Source organism: Malaclemys terrapin, chromosome 14 (genome assembly GCF_027887155.1).
Source record: "Malaclemys terrapin pileata isolate rMalTer1 chromosome 14, rMalTer1.hap1, whole genome shotgun sequence".
NCBI lineage: Eukaryota > Metazoa > Chordata > Testudines > Emydidae > Malaclemys > Malaclemys terrapin.
Window position 1 is genome coordinate 3,375,963 of NC_071518.1, and position 13,396 is coordinate 3,389,358.

At 49.1% G+C, this 13,396-nt stretch overlaps 2 protein-coding genes across 5 annotated transcripts in view; one reads left to right on the forward strand and one right to left on the reverse strand.

Annotated features, from left to right (window-relative positions):
- Positions 1-559, forward strand: part of FANCA (FA complementation group A) — a 57,472-nt gene extending 56,913 nt beyond the window's left edge. For both annotated transcript variants that reach the window (XM_054049111.1, XM_054049113.1), the window contains exon 43: positions 201-559. In XM_054049111.1, coding sequence (XP_053905086.1) covers positions 201-308 — 108 coding nt within the window. In that variant the 3' untranslated portion in view covers positions 309-559. The remainder of the gene's footprint in view (positions 1-200) is intronic.
- Positions 480-12,622, reverse strand: ZNF276 (zinc finger protein 276). Of its 3 annotated transcripts, none has more exons than XM_054049119.1 (11): positions 12,426-12,622; positions 9,094-9,403; positions 8,742-8,788; positions 7,504-7,998; positions 6,250-6,328; positions 4,878-4,958; positions 4,299-4,409; positions 4,146-4,221; positions 3,372-3,489; positions 2,919-3,018; positions 480-1,267 (listed from the first exon to the last, which is right to left on the reverse strand). In XM_054049119.1, the coding sequence occupies exons 1-11, from the start codon at positions 12,598-12,600 to the stop codon at positions 982-984; spliced, it is 1,878 nt and encodes a 625-aa protein (XP_053905094.1). In that variant the 5' UTR covers positions 12,601-12,622; the 3' UTR covers positions 480-981. The 3 variants fall into 3 exon arrangements, with proteins under 3 accessions (XP_053905094.1, XP_053905093.1, XP_053905095.1); XM_054049118.1 differs by having other exon boundaries at positions 7,504-8,001; XM_054049120.1 differs by having other exon boundaries at positions 1,115-1,267; positions 2,919-3,035; positions 7,504-8,001.
- Positions 12,623-13,396: the final 774 nt, after the last annotated feature.

Below are 13,396 nucleotides of genomic sequence, written 5' to 3' on the forward strand. Positions count from 1 at the left end.
GTACTTTCCTGGTAGTACAGATCCACTGTTTGTGTGGAGTTGGCTGTTGTCTGACCCCAAACCATGCTGTTTTTTCTCTAGCAGAGGCATGTTTTGGGAACTTTACTATAAACAGAGAGGCTGAGCTGGTGCTGATCTTAGAAGCCAATTGCTGCTTCTTCAAAGCAAGCTAATACCAGTTGCTTTCTTTTTCCTCCCAGTTACTGGATCCCTGTGAAGAGTTTGACCCAGAGGTGAAAGCTGCCCTCTTCCATTCCTGGAAGCCCACTGTAGCTGAGGATGTCTATGATGAACCAGTCCTCTTCTGAGTGATACTGGTGGAGAACTGTAGCCCGGGCAAGGGCAGCAGAGAAAGATGTGTCTAACTCTGCAGCTGCAGAAAGTGTTTAAGATATTTTTTGTGGAATCCAAAGAAATGGATTGACAGGAAAAACTTTCAGCTGTCCTCCATCTTTGTAACCAGGACTACTCGATTCAAATTACTTTGTAAATAATTTATTACAAGCAAAACCTTGAAGCTCTTGTTAATAATAAAAAGTAGGTTAAATTTTTCACTTTAGACTTGCTTGGGGAATTGTAATTTAAAAAAAGCCTAGTTTTAAGTCACTCCACTGTCCCGTATAACTGTAGACCCCTCTGAATAGGAACTACATACATGCCTGCAGTTTATGAAACTACTTAACTGATGTGGTACAACTTGGTTTCTATCACCACGTGGGGGAGTGTAGAACATCCAGGTCCTTTACATTCGATGGAGACTGTTCAGTACAACACCGCTGAATTTGATTTAAGCATGGAGAATCACAGCACAGTAAAAGCTTTTTTTTTTTTTTTTTTTTTTTTTTTTTCTTTCTCTGAGCAAGCTGAAGCTATTTGCACTGAGGTGGGTTTTTTGTTGAGAATCTATTAAAATGTATATTAAAAATCCTCACTGCTGAATGGTTTATCCAAGGCTGGATCAGCACACCCTCCAGCAGACCTTCAAGTGGGCTCCTGTTGTGCAGTCTGTTCTGGTTTTACAGCCTGGCTTTCCACAGTCCCTGAAGGATTCAACATGAGAATCTGCTCAGGCTCCAGTGGCTTGGTTTTGTCCTGAGTCTGGGTCAGAGGGTGCACCATGGACATGTGGACATTAAGGTTATGGGCCTTTTCGAAACGCTTTCCACACTGGTCACAGGCAAACTCCAGCTCGGTCTCAGCTTTGTGTTTGGTCATGTGATATTTGAGAGACGCTCGCTGCCTGCATTGGAAACCACAGATTTCACATCTGGAAAGCAAAACACAATTAGAGCAACACTACAGTGGCCCCAGCTACAGGTAAGGCTGGCAGTAGTTCATCACTGGTAAGAAAGTAGGGTAATGCTCACTGAACAAAAAGGCTTCAACTCAAGAGATTGTATTAAAAAAATCTTCTGTTCCTGCACAGCAACTATCTGGGTAAATGGGTTTAGGAATATGGAGAATAAGATTGGTGACAGCTAATACTATTTCAGCACTTCAATGGAACATCTCTTGTGCATGGGGCAGGGAAGATACTGGAGCAGCACAGTACAAGAAATGCTAAGCTACTGAAGGCCTCTCGTTCATAGATTTCAAGGCTAGAAGGGACCATGATATAACACAGGACCTAGAACTTCCCCATAATTCCTACAATATCTTTTAGAAAAACATCCACCCTTGATTTAAAAAGTGCCAGTAATGGAGAATCCACCACAACCCTGGGTAAACTGTTCCAATGGCTAAATACCCTCACTGTTAAGAACGTACACCTTATTTCCAGTCTGAATGTCTGACAATGGCTAGAAGTTGTACCTTTCTCTGCAAGATTGAAGAGCCCATTACTAAATATTTGTTCCCCATGTAGATTATAATCAAGTCATCCCTTAACCACCTTTTTGTTAAACTAAACAGACTGACTCAGAACTCAATCACTTCTAATCCATTACTCGTTTGCAGGGCTCTCCAATTTATCAACATGCTTTTTGAACTGTGGATGGCAGAACTGGGCACAGGATTCCAGCAGCAGTTGCACCAGTGCCAACTAGAGGTAAAATAACTCTCTACTTCTATTTATTTCCCTGTTTATACATCCCAGGATCACTTTTGGTCACAGTGGGCACTCACGTTCAGCTGATGATCCACTATGCCCCACCAATCTGTTTCAGAGTCACTGCTTCCCAGGATAGAGTCCCATTTGTTCCCAGATCTATTTTCAAATGCATATTGGTTGCACCCATTTTACCAAACAATCCAGATTGCTCTGAATCAATGACCTGTCCTCATTATTTACCAATTCCCCAGTTTTTGCATCTACTGGGAGCTGAGGCAACGCAAATTAGAAAGCGTGAGAGTGAGCCTGCAAAGGGAGCGCACCGGGGTGGAGCTAAAAGGAATCCTAGAAGCAGATAAGTTGAGCTAGTTTCTCCAGTAAAAGGAGACTCCCAATTGGTCAGGATCATGATTAGTCACAAACCCAATGTACAACTAGGAAATGTCTCCCTTAGTTACATCACCTCTCTGCTGGTAGCTAAGAGGACAGAGAAATCCCTACACTTCCTAGCATAGGCAGCAGGTCTGTTTTCCAGACACCACGTGACTCCTTCCAGTACAGCAGGCCCCAGTTTATTTGAACTTTTCTGAACTTGACTTCAGAGAAGTGTGTCTTTAAATGAATTCCTTACCCTGGCTCCTCAGCTTCCAATCTGGATTTTCTGATGAAAACGCCAACATCTTACAGCGAGACTCTTGGATGGGGCCTTTTTCTAAACATTTAACTATACACACTAATTCTTTGCCACTCTGACTAGTGGAAGGAGATCATACAGATTCATATTTTAAAGGGGGTCTAACCGGTGACCCTGTCTATTCATTTACTTTATTACATCACTATGATATGCATAAGGCCCAAGTGCACTTACTGGAGGGGCTTTGCTCCTGAATGGCGCATCTGATGGACTGAGAGGTGTTTGCGTTGTTTGAAGGTCTGCCCACATTCATCACAGATATAATTCCGTACCTCTGCAGGGAGAACAGACCTGGTGAAGGAGTCATTGGCACTGTTGACACCTTAACACCTCATTGATACACAGAAGCCCCTGCTTACCACAAGCAATTTAAGCTAAACCATGAAGTTCCTTCACTAGCACCTGATGGGGGAAGTAGCTCAAATCCTCCCAAAAGATGGCAGGGCCTGGAGGCCTCTCAGTACCAAACAAACAGTGGGAAGGGGGAGAAAGGGGGTCTTAAGCAAATACCACAGTGATAGGGCAGTTTCATACCCAACACAAGGTCTTGGCACAGTGAAGTCATCATCTTGTTCTTGCATAACACCCTCCCTTCGGTTGGGAGCAGCCACTGTCAGCAGGAAGTACCTGTATGAATGAGTTTCACATGGCGCTGTAGGTACCGATCGATCATGAACACCTTGTTGCAGCCAGGGTGGGGACAAGGCCTCTCCCGCACTTCTTCATGATGCTCCTTTATGTGTTTCTAAAAATAAGGATTGGAGTCTCTTTACCCTAGTAGGGGTCAGAAGTTAATTCACACTCCTAATCAATAGCTTACATAGCACAAGCCAGAAGACTCAAGGGAAAAAGGCAGTAGTGCAGGCCTACACATCACCTCTAGTTTCACTATGTGAAATGACTCAAGCTTGCATCCAAGCCTGCAAGTCCATCCTTCTGTAGGACTTTAATAAAACATTGTTAAACCTTCTCTCCACCAACATTAGGCCCCAAGCAGCCCATTAGCCTGCAGCGTTTCCAAAAGGGCTCCCCAGCAAGGCAATAGCTGAATCTCAAGACAGAAGATGAAGCACAGCGTGAGTTGGAAAGAGACCAGTTCCTCTTTCCACTTGAAACGGAACAAAGACCTCAGACACTACACAGGTCACGCAGCTGAACTGTTCACTTTGACCCATCCCTGTCCTTCAAGAGGAGGGAAAGGAATGCCCAGATACCATTCTTAATTCTCTACTCGCATGAAAGGTGATTCATCCCCTTTAATAGCTCACAGCACCTACACTGGAAATAACAAGTTGCATGTTAAAAGCAACAGCGGGTCCAGTGGCACCTTTGAGACTAACAGAAGTACTGGGAAGTCTAACAGAAGTACTAACAGAAGTCGCATGTTAATTCTTAACTTACCTTCATGCCATCGGCCCCTCTGTATACAGCTGTGCACCCCTGGTAAGGACACTTGTAGATGGTAGGCAGCTCCTCCCTGAAAAGCAGAGAATTACTCCAGTGAGATTGTGCTAATCTCGGAGAGTCTCACGCCTCCGTGCTCAGTTCAGTTACCTTTCACATTTGATCTTTTTTTTCCAGCCTGGCTTGGGTCCTGGCTTCTTTCTTATTTTGGGCTCTTCAGCCTTCTTCGCTTCTTTATTTTCACTCTTTTTGTTGGACCCCCTAAGGCAAGGAACAACAATGTAAAGAGATGAATGAGAATGTTTGATATTTCATTTGTATTGAATTCAAGTCTAATTTCACCTGAAATGGCCCAACTAGCTCAGCGAAGGTCTGGAGACACACGGGTGCTCTCTGCACGTGGGAGTGCGGGGGGAGGAGGAGGAGGAATGCAGCCCCTGATAGATCACATTCACCTGCTGTGCAGCTCAGTGAACCATTCTACTGAGGCACCGTAAATCACGTCTCTAGGTGCCAACAGGTCAGGAAGGGAGTGAGGGAGATGTGGGGAGCTTGAGTTCCGGGTCATGTGAGAGCAAACAAAACCTTCTTCCCTGGGTTGGCCTCCCCCATCCCAGAAAACCCAAAGAAGTGGGTCAGGGGACGCTGATGCTAATGCCTGCGCTATACCTATTCTGTGGATAAAGAACCAAGTTGTGTTAAAAAAGCAAAGTAAAAAAAGCCCCTTACTTCTTTTCTGGATAAGGCTCAAAGGAGTCATCTGAAGATTGCACGGTTCTCTTATCATTCTCATCTTCACTCAAGAAGTCTCTGAGAAAGAGAAGAAACTTTATAATACCTGGTTTGGATGAAACCTCAGCACTAACACTCCAATTTGCTGGTTTCTTTAGCAGTCCTCAATCTTTGTTCTTCAATCTCCTGCACAAAAAGTCATGGCAACTGAGGTGCAAAACAGTCTCTTCCCACATCATCTCTTAAAGCAAGAAAAAAACACACACCCCAAGGAACACTTGAAACTGCAAAATCGATTTCTTTGGAGATTACAGCCCAGCAAGAATAAATTGAGGATTGTAATGAGAAAAAAGTCTGGCCATGCAGTTAGAGATTTACTGGAAGTTGTAAGAGTGGAATTGTCACAGCCAACCTCTGCAATAGGACAGGCAATTCTGCAGAGCAAGAACATAATACAATTGTTCTGACACAAAGTTAATTACTCTGCAGCTCACTCCACATTCTCCTAACAGCAGCCAATAGGCTTGGGCTTTTTATCCTAGTTATAGAAACAAACAATTCCGGGGTCAAGAAGGAGACAACAGAACATTCTGGCATCTTCTGTGCAACATTTTTCAGGCTCCCAGCTACATTTTAAATTACGCTTGCAAAAGGCAGGCTCGTACTTTTGACCCAGAACAACTGCTATATGGTCACTTATTTAGGTGCTTCACTTTAGACACCCTCTTTTGGGAATCTTGGCCTAATTTTCTTCCACTGTTACGAGGGGTTATAATGATTGCAAAAATCGATAGGCTTTAAGTGTCATTTACTGCCACTCGGCAAGTTCCCATCAAACATGCTCCTTTTGTAAGTAAAGAGCAGATTTCGCTAAGTGCAGTGCAATATCCGACAACCAAGATGGATTCTCCTTTAGATATCCACACCAATGACTGTTGTGGAATCCAGACTCTCAGTAGCTGGAAATGAGAATGAACTATGAGACAGAATAGAAGCTATATGGGCCTGCAGTGCTGGCAATCATCTCACCAGACCCAGCGCAGAGCTGGGCAATACCAAACTGGGTCCTTGAAAGACACAGGGCAGCTCTGCTGGGAAACTTTTTCAGAAGCTGCTAAAACATCTATCAGGGATTCCAAATGCCATTTAAAGAAAAACGGGACACGATTAGGAAAAAGGAATACGGGGTGTCAGCTCAGTGAACTTTTATCAAGATCACTACAAAGAAACCAGTCTCTGTCAGATGCTGGTCCAAGGGAGGAAGGGGTCTCCCATGACCGGTCACACTGGAGAATTAGATTCCCCTCAGCTGATCATTTTCATGCTTGCAAAGAATATTTAGGCTATTTTAAACCCACTCTTCTCTCACCCCTCAGAAAGGTCACTGAACTCGTCTTTTACCCGCTCATCCGACGTTGAAGACAGAACCTGCTTCCCACTCAACTGTCCTAGGAAATAAAGGAGAACACTGCATATTACAAACAAAAAGCAGCTAAAAGAAGCCCGCAAACGGAGAATTCACTCACAGCAGCTAGCTACATACTCTCTTTGAAGATGGGTTAACCACATATGTGACTGCAGGGCTTCACAAGACCTGGGGCCTTCACCTCCTACACGCCAGGAACTGTTATGGATCCGTTTTGCCCCAATGCCCATGTAAACACTCTTGATTCTGACCCATACCAGTTTCTGATTTGTGGTTGTAATATATCTGAGACTAAGTAGCTTTCAATTACGTTTCCTCTTGTCAGCACCAGGAAGTCTTGCTCACGCCTTTTTCAGATGCATGATCCAGAAAACAAGGTGGAGTCACCCAAGCCCACCTGTTTAAAGTCAGGAGATAATCCCCAGTGGTGTCACACATCATCTTGAGAAGGGACAAGAGATGAAGGTGCCAAATCAAGCCTGCAGGGTGAATGGAAGCAGCTCTCTAAGTACTTACTGGTCCACTGCTGGAATCATGCTGGAAAGTTTCCCGTGAATGTCTGAGGGTAGTGACCAGGCTCTCCCTGGTTCCTCATACACCTGCTGTGGTGCTGGAGAGGGAGGAGGCAAGGCCATCCACCCAGCAGCTCAGGGGCCCACCTTGTATTTATTAGCAATAAGGGAAACTGTGGTAGTGTAGCCCAGGAGGGAAGTGCTAACAACTGCACTGAATTGTCCAACCCCCTGCACAAATGGTTCTTTGAAATGTCCTCCCCACCACGGCCCATTTCACTCACTCGGCACTTTTCATCTTGAATCTCCACTGGAGCGGAAGCAGTGTCATCCCCATCAACAGACTGGGAAACTTGGGCACAAAGAGGCAAAGTGACTTGCTCAAGGCCACAGAGCAAGTGCGTGGCAAAGCCATGATTTGACGCCCCAGCCCTGTGCTCAGAGCCCAGCTTCCGCGGTTTATTTTTAAATACGCTTCCTTTCTGCAATGCTCAGTTTCTAACGTCAACCTGGACTGAGGTTTAGGTGCTGTTGATTGCTGTCTATGCCATCCTAGAAAACCACCCATCCCGGAGGTGATAGCACAGTCAGAAAGTTCTGCATGGACCCAGCCTCTGAGTCTGGGGAAAAGGGCCTTCACCTTTCCCCATACGGTTGGAGGTCGCTTTTTAGGCAAAACTCTTACCTGGGGCACTGCTCAGTGGAGAGGCTGACTGGGGCAGACTTTTCTCCTGTAAAGAGACTGGACTGTCCTCTTGTGAATGAGATGAATTCCTGCTCTGTGGCAACTGATTCTCAGCTCCGAGTGGCTCCGATGTGGTCCCTTTGTTTACTGGCTGCTCGCAAGTGCCTGTCCTTGCTGGAGCAAGCTGGGGCCTGGGAGCAGAGGCAGCCCCAGCATTGTCTGCACTTGCCCCGTTGTCAGTCAAACACTGTGCTGTGCTCTTGTTCCATTCCCATGTAACAGACAAGGCATTATCGACAAGCACCGTGCTGCAATCAGAATCTGTATCCATAACATAGTCATGCCCGTTTCCACAGCCCCACACGGCTCGAATTATCCCACAGTACTCGGAAGATAACACACTCTGCAGGCTTGGCACAGACTGGCAGTTCCCCGCATGGTTGTGGGTCCACGTAACCAAATTATGCAGGCACTGGGGGCTGGATGTGATCAAGTCTACTGTTCAAATGGGAAAGAAGAGCATGCCAGCAGTTAGTCGCTTTGGCAGTCCCAGGCTGTCGAACGGTGCTTATCCCCACTTAGATAGCAAAACAACCCATTACCATGCTATGTATCTGGCTCTTTATGCCATGCCCAACAGCTAAGCTGAACCATTTAAAGACACCTGAAACGAGTGGCTGTAAAACATCCAGAGTTGATGGGGGAGCTCGGGCAGGCAGAGGCCCCAAAAGTACTTTTTAAAAGAACACCTCTACGGGAATTTTTTAATGGTCTGGTTTTAAAAAATAACCTGGTAAATCGGGAATACTACAAAGCTGTTTTCTGCTTCTCTGCTGGGTCTGAGGGACTTTTGGGCAGGCCCAAGAACGTGACCAGATATACTCCGTCCTAGCCCCCTTCCCCTGTCTGAATGCCCTGCTGCCTCTTCAGCTGATGCCACTACTGGAAAACTCCCTTGTGTGGAACCTGCTAGGAGAGCGAACAGGCGAGATCCCGGAGCAGTGCACAAGTCTGATGTCCTCGTCTAGTGCATGACACAAGAAGTACAAAGGACCATGAAGCAGTGACACAACTGTCAAATGCACTAAAGGAACAAACTGAAGGGAACTTCTTTAAATGACTAGATTTCAAGTTAGTGGCGTGTCGTCTGAGTGTCCAGTCGAAAACCCCAAACCCTCCTTTGACAGTATCCCAGAACAAACAAAAAATAGTTCCCAATAATTCTGTCCTGCACTTACCCAAACAGGGGGCTTCTGCATCTGGCTGTGGCTGCACATCACTGTTCCTACACACAAAACAAAGCAGCACATGAAGAATCTCTTCCAGAAAGACAGAAAACCAGGAACATGGTAGCAGCTAGAGCCAGGGCAGTAACCAAACTAATGTATCTAAACCTGGCAGTAACAGATAAAGGAGCACATGCTGTCTACAGAGAAAACCCATTCCGTCATTAGCTGTTTACAGCTGCTAAAAATACATCCTGTCCTGGGAGTTCAGTGCCCGGAAATTCCACAAGCAAACTACCATATACAAATATACAGAAATGTATGACTTGAAAAATGAACATGAATAAAAAAGCGCAATACATACTTTCCTTTTGATTTTATATGGCCTGTGGGTGATGCATTCACCCTCTGAATAAACGTCTTGAGGACGCTGCGACATTTGTAAAACTGGGCATGGCATTTCTTGCAGACATATTGCGGGAGAGCAGGATCTTGTCGGACTGCTACTCCGACCAGTCGCTGGAAATCTGTGAAAAACACCTGATCCACACGTCGCTGCTTCTCCGAGTTCTCTCCCGTTACAGGAACCTTGCCAAAAGCATTCCGCAAGCTCCGGGAGGAAAACTTCCCATGGCAGAGTCGGCAATATCCTACGCTTAGGGCTCTACCAATTCCTAAGTAAGAAGGAAGGATGAAAATAAGTCAGTTCTTACAAATGTACAGGGACTGTCATGTGTTTGTACAGCACCTAGCACACCGGCCCAGACATGGTTGTGGCCCTTACGAGTTACCACAGTACAAATGTTACACAATGACTTCACTCTAAGGCAGTGCATTGCCTTAAGAGGCTTGGATGCAGAGCAACCAGGGCACTCCTTCACTCCAGCCCAAGATCAAGGTAATCAGGTGGGAGGCATGCCTGAGGAGTTAAGTTAACAGCTGCATTTGAGAAGCCAGCAACCACTGCTGTGTAAACCTGTGCTCAGGACCAGCAAGGGCACCAGTGAAATGGGATTAAGCAGCATGAGGGGACACAAACCTCTCCCTCTAGAGTTCATCAACCCACAAGCGATTACTTCAAAGTAACACACCTCGCCAGCCCAGCACCATGCCGGCGTGTGGCTCTCCAACCCTCCCATGGCAGCCTACTGCACTCCTGCTGAACTACCCTGTAAAGAGGATTTCAGTTCTGCCCTTACACAAAGTGACAGTTACTAACTGGCAGCAGGGGGTGGGTGACTACAGTGCCACTGTATCCACTTCTACCCCAGCTGAATACAGATCACAGACTGCCCCCTGTCCACGGGGGCTTGCCTGACCCAGCGAGGGAACACAAGAGATTTCTGTCTGCTGACCCTAAGGCACACGCCTCTGAGAAGCCAGCACATTTCAAATCTTACCACTTCACAATGCGCAGCACCCAGTGTGCCCAGAAACCAAGCACTCAACAATCAGTCAGGCCCTAGCAGAACAGTATTAACAGCATTTAAAACTGGGTTTATGTCACTGCAACAGCGATGTCATCCAGCCAGAACCACAGGCTCCATCAGGAAAGCCCATGGACCTTCCCCAACTGGTCAGCCTTATCCTTGGCCTCTCTACACCATCCCTGTACTACAGCTTTTCCTGCCTCTGACGCCCCCACCATGCTCATCTGAGTGCACAGTCCTTTCACAGGCTCTGGGCTTTTGCACCCAGAGGGCAGTATGTACCAATGGACACTAGAAGGGTGTACAGGGGACCTGCACTCCCTTCTGATACCAGGGAATCCAAGCAGTACCCTAGGCCGCTCCCCTCACCCATGTCTGAGCTGAAGAGCGGACGGCCTTGCCCTGCACGATTCTCTGTGGATGAGGAGCAGCACAGGGCAGTAAAAGCCCTCCCTGCTCAATTTGGAGTTTCTTTACAGGCAGGAGAAAGCTCAGACACTACCGATGGCTTTTGGGGCTTTGAGAGGGTTTTATCACTAGTTCTATTACAAATGTTGCAACTTGACTTCATGTGTAACTGTCTGCTTTAAAAAAAAAATGTTTCCCTTTCAAACAAACAATGTAGCTGTTTCAGGTACAACCCTCAACTCCCACAAATATAGACAAGTTAATACAGAATCAGTGCATTCTTAAAGGCCCATGGTCTAGGGCAGGGGTTCTCAAACGGGGGGACAGGACCCCTCAGGGGGTCACAAGCTGTCAGCCTCCACCCCAAACCCATTTTTGCCTCCATTATTTATAATGGTGTTAAATATATTAAAAAGTGTTTTTAATTTATAAGGGAGATCGCACACAGAGGCTTGCTATGTAAAAGGGGTCACCAGTACAAAAGTTTGAGAGCCACTGGTCGATGGTGTCCAGTACTCTGGTATTTCAGAACAACCCTCCCTCTCTTCCACACACTTAGCATAATGCACTGTCAAGGAGAGATTGACAAGTTTCAGAGTAACAGCCGTGTTAGTCTGTATCCACAAAAAGAAGAACAGGAGTACTTGTGGCACCTTAGAGACTAACAAATTTATTAGAGCATAAGCTTTCATGGACTACAGCCCACTACTTCCTGACTGTAGCGATGACCAGCTCATGCCTGGAAGCATGGCAATGATAACGCTTCTAATGTGTATCCTCATTCATGTAGCTGCCAGTAGAAACCTTTCATAGCTATCGTATAATGGGAGGGGGAGGGGGGTAATCTTTAAATGCTGAAAGGTTTAGACCATCTGTGCCCCAACCTGCTCGTTTTATTCTGTCACACAAATAAGTGGCCTTAACTTACTGCAGACTCTACATTTCATTTGAACAGCCAACTTTCTAATTCTGCTTTTTTCAGCAGCTTTCAAATCCCACAATCTGGAACATTCATTGATGTTTTCCCCATTTTTCCTCTCTTCTTTTACTATGGAGTGTCACCCTGCCCGGGGATAAACCCCTCCAAACATCGTTGCAGACAGGCACACTGGGTGCTTGTGTCAGAAGCAGAGCTGCTCACAGTAGTCCCCCAGACAAGAAGATAGAAGATCAGGATCGGAAGGGACTCCCAGCACTTCTCTTGTGAGGAGAATTGACAGAAGACGGGTTTCCTGCCACTTTCTGTACTTGTTTGGGGCTGGATTTATAGTTACTCTCAGCTCCTCCCCCATCACCCCTGCTAGCAGAAACCGCATTTCCTGGGCTAAAGAGCGCTGGCCCAGCAGCCCTGGACTCCGGCAGCCTCCAAGCCCCCAGGGGCTGGTTTGCTGCCCCCACGGCCAGGGACTCCCACGGGTGGTCAAGATCAAGGGCCCCCCTTCTGTGCCTTTCCCAGGCCCGGCCAACTCTGTCCCTGGTCCGAGGCCAGCTGGCCCTAGCTCCCGGGAGCCGAGGCCCGCCCTGCCATTTTAGGCTGGTTTGTGCAGGTGATTTCGGGGACGGAGGAGTGTCAGCCGGCAGCCCGGGCTCGGAGAAGCCACTCCAGCCCCAAAGCATCCCCCGCCCGTGGGACCGGGCCCCGCTCGCCCCCGGGGTGTGGCCGGGCAGGAGCGCGCGGGGCCCGGGGGGGTCCGGCTCCGTCTGGGCTCCCGGGGCCCATCGAGCGTCTGGCTCCGCCGAGGGGCTCAGAGGCCGCGGTGACGGGCGGGCGCGGGGGGAGCCCCGGCCCGGACACCGGCCCCCAAGCCCGCGGGGGCCCGGTCCGGTCCAGTCCGGTCCCTGCGCCGCCGACACCCACCTGCCTCCTCGGCGCCGTCCTCCGGCTCGGGCTGCGCCGGGGCCCCGCGCGCCCCCTGCCCCGCCCCGGCCGCCTCCTCCCGGGCCGCGCGGCCCCGCCGCCCGCTCCCTGCCCGGGGCTCCGGCCTGCGCCCGCCGGCGGGAGACAGGAACCGGCCGCGCCGATCCCGCTTCATCGCCGCCGCCCAGGGCCCGCTGCGGGCGCCTCCCGCCTCGGCGCTGGGGCTGGCGGGGTGGCGGCGGGGCACTGCGCCCCCTGGCGGCCCGGAGGAGCCGAGCGCAGCCGACCCCCCCCTGTCCCAGCCCGGGCTCCGCCTCAGCCACCCCACGCGTGTCACGGCCGCGCGCCCCCACCTGTCCTCGTGCCGCCAGCCGGGCTGCATTTGGGAGCTTATTTCTGCAGCCCCGGGGGCTAGAGGATTCTGCAGAACTGGAGTGTGCCACGCTAGCCCCACGCAGGCTGATGCCACCCGCGGGCCAGGGGTTTGAACTGGCCTATGCTACAGCTGGGGAGCGCCCAGAGCGTGCTGGGCTCCGTCTGGCCTTTCTTTCACTCCGAGACCTAATCATTCCCTCCCCGCAGCCGGCTGTCGTGTCCTGCGTGGAGGGGCCTTCCCCTGAGCCCGCCTTCTCCCCTGGACAGCCCCTTCCTTTCGGGGTATTAGCTACAGCGCCGGGCCCCCGGCCTCCCTTCAGGCTGGAAAGGTGGCCAGCTTTACCCACCGGTCTCCATCCCAGGCCAGACTCGAGCGGGCCCCCGCGGGGTCTGTCCACGCCCTGAGGCAGGGACCAGCTCCACTCGTTTGCCGGAGGTGCCCAACGCTCTCTTGCAAAGAGCCAAAGGAGGGGAGTGGATTTAACACTATTTTTTCGGACGGTCTTTGAACTAACAGAAAGCATTATGGGCTGGTGTGTAGGCACTGGGGCTGCTCGGGAGAGCCGGGGTCTGGTCCTGGCTCTGCTGCAGACTCG

Excerpts from the sequence above, each read along its gene's own strand:
- ZNF276 (XM_054049118.1), bottom strand. The coding sequence starts at position 12,600 with ATGAAGCGGGATCGGCGCGGCCGGTTCCTGTCTCCCGCCGGCGGGCGC. Across the intron at positions 8,002-8,741 it reads TGCAGAAGCCCCCTGTTTGG|TAGACTTGATCACATCCAGC; the intron begins GTAAGTGCAGGA and ends CCATTTGAACAG. Across the intron at positions 3,019-3,371 it reads TGTGAAACTCATTCATACAG|AGGTACGGAATTATATCTGT; the intron begins GTACTTCCTGCT and ends TTCTCCCTGCAG.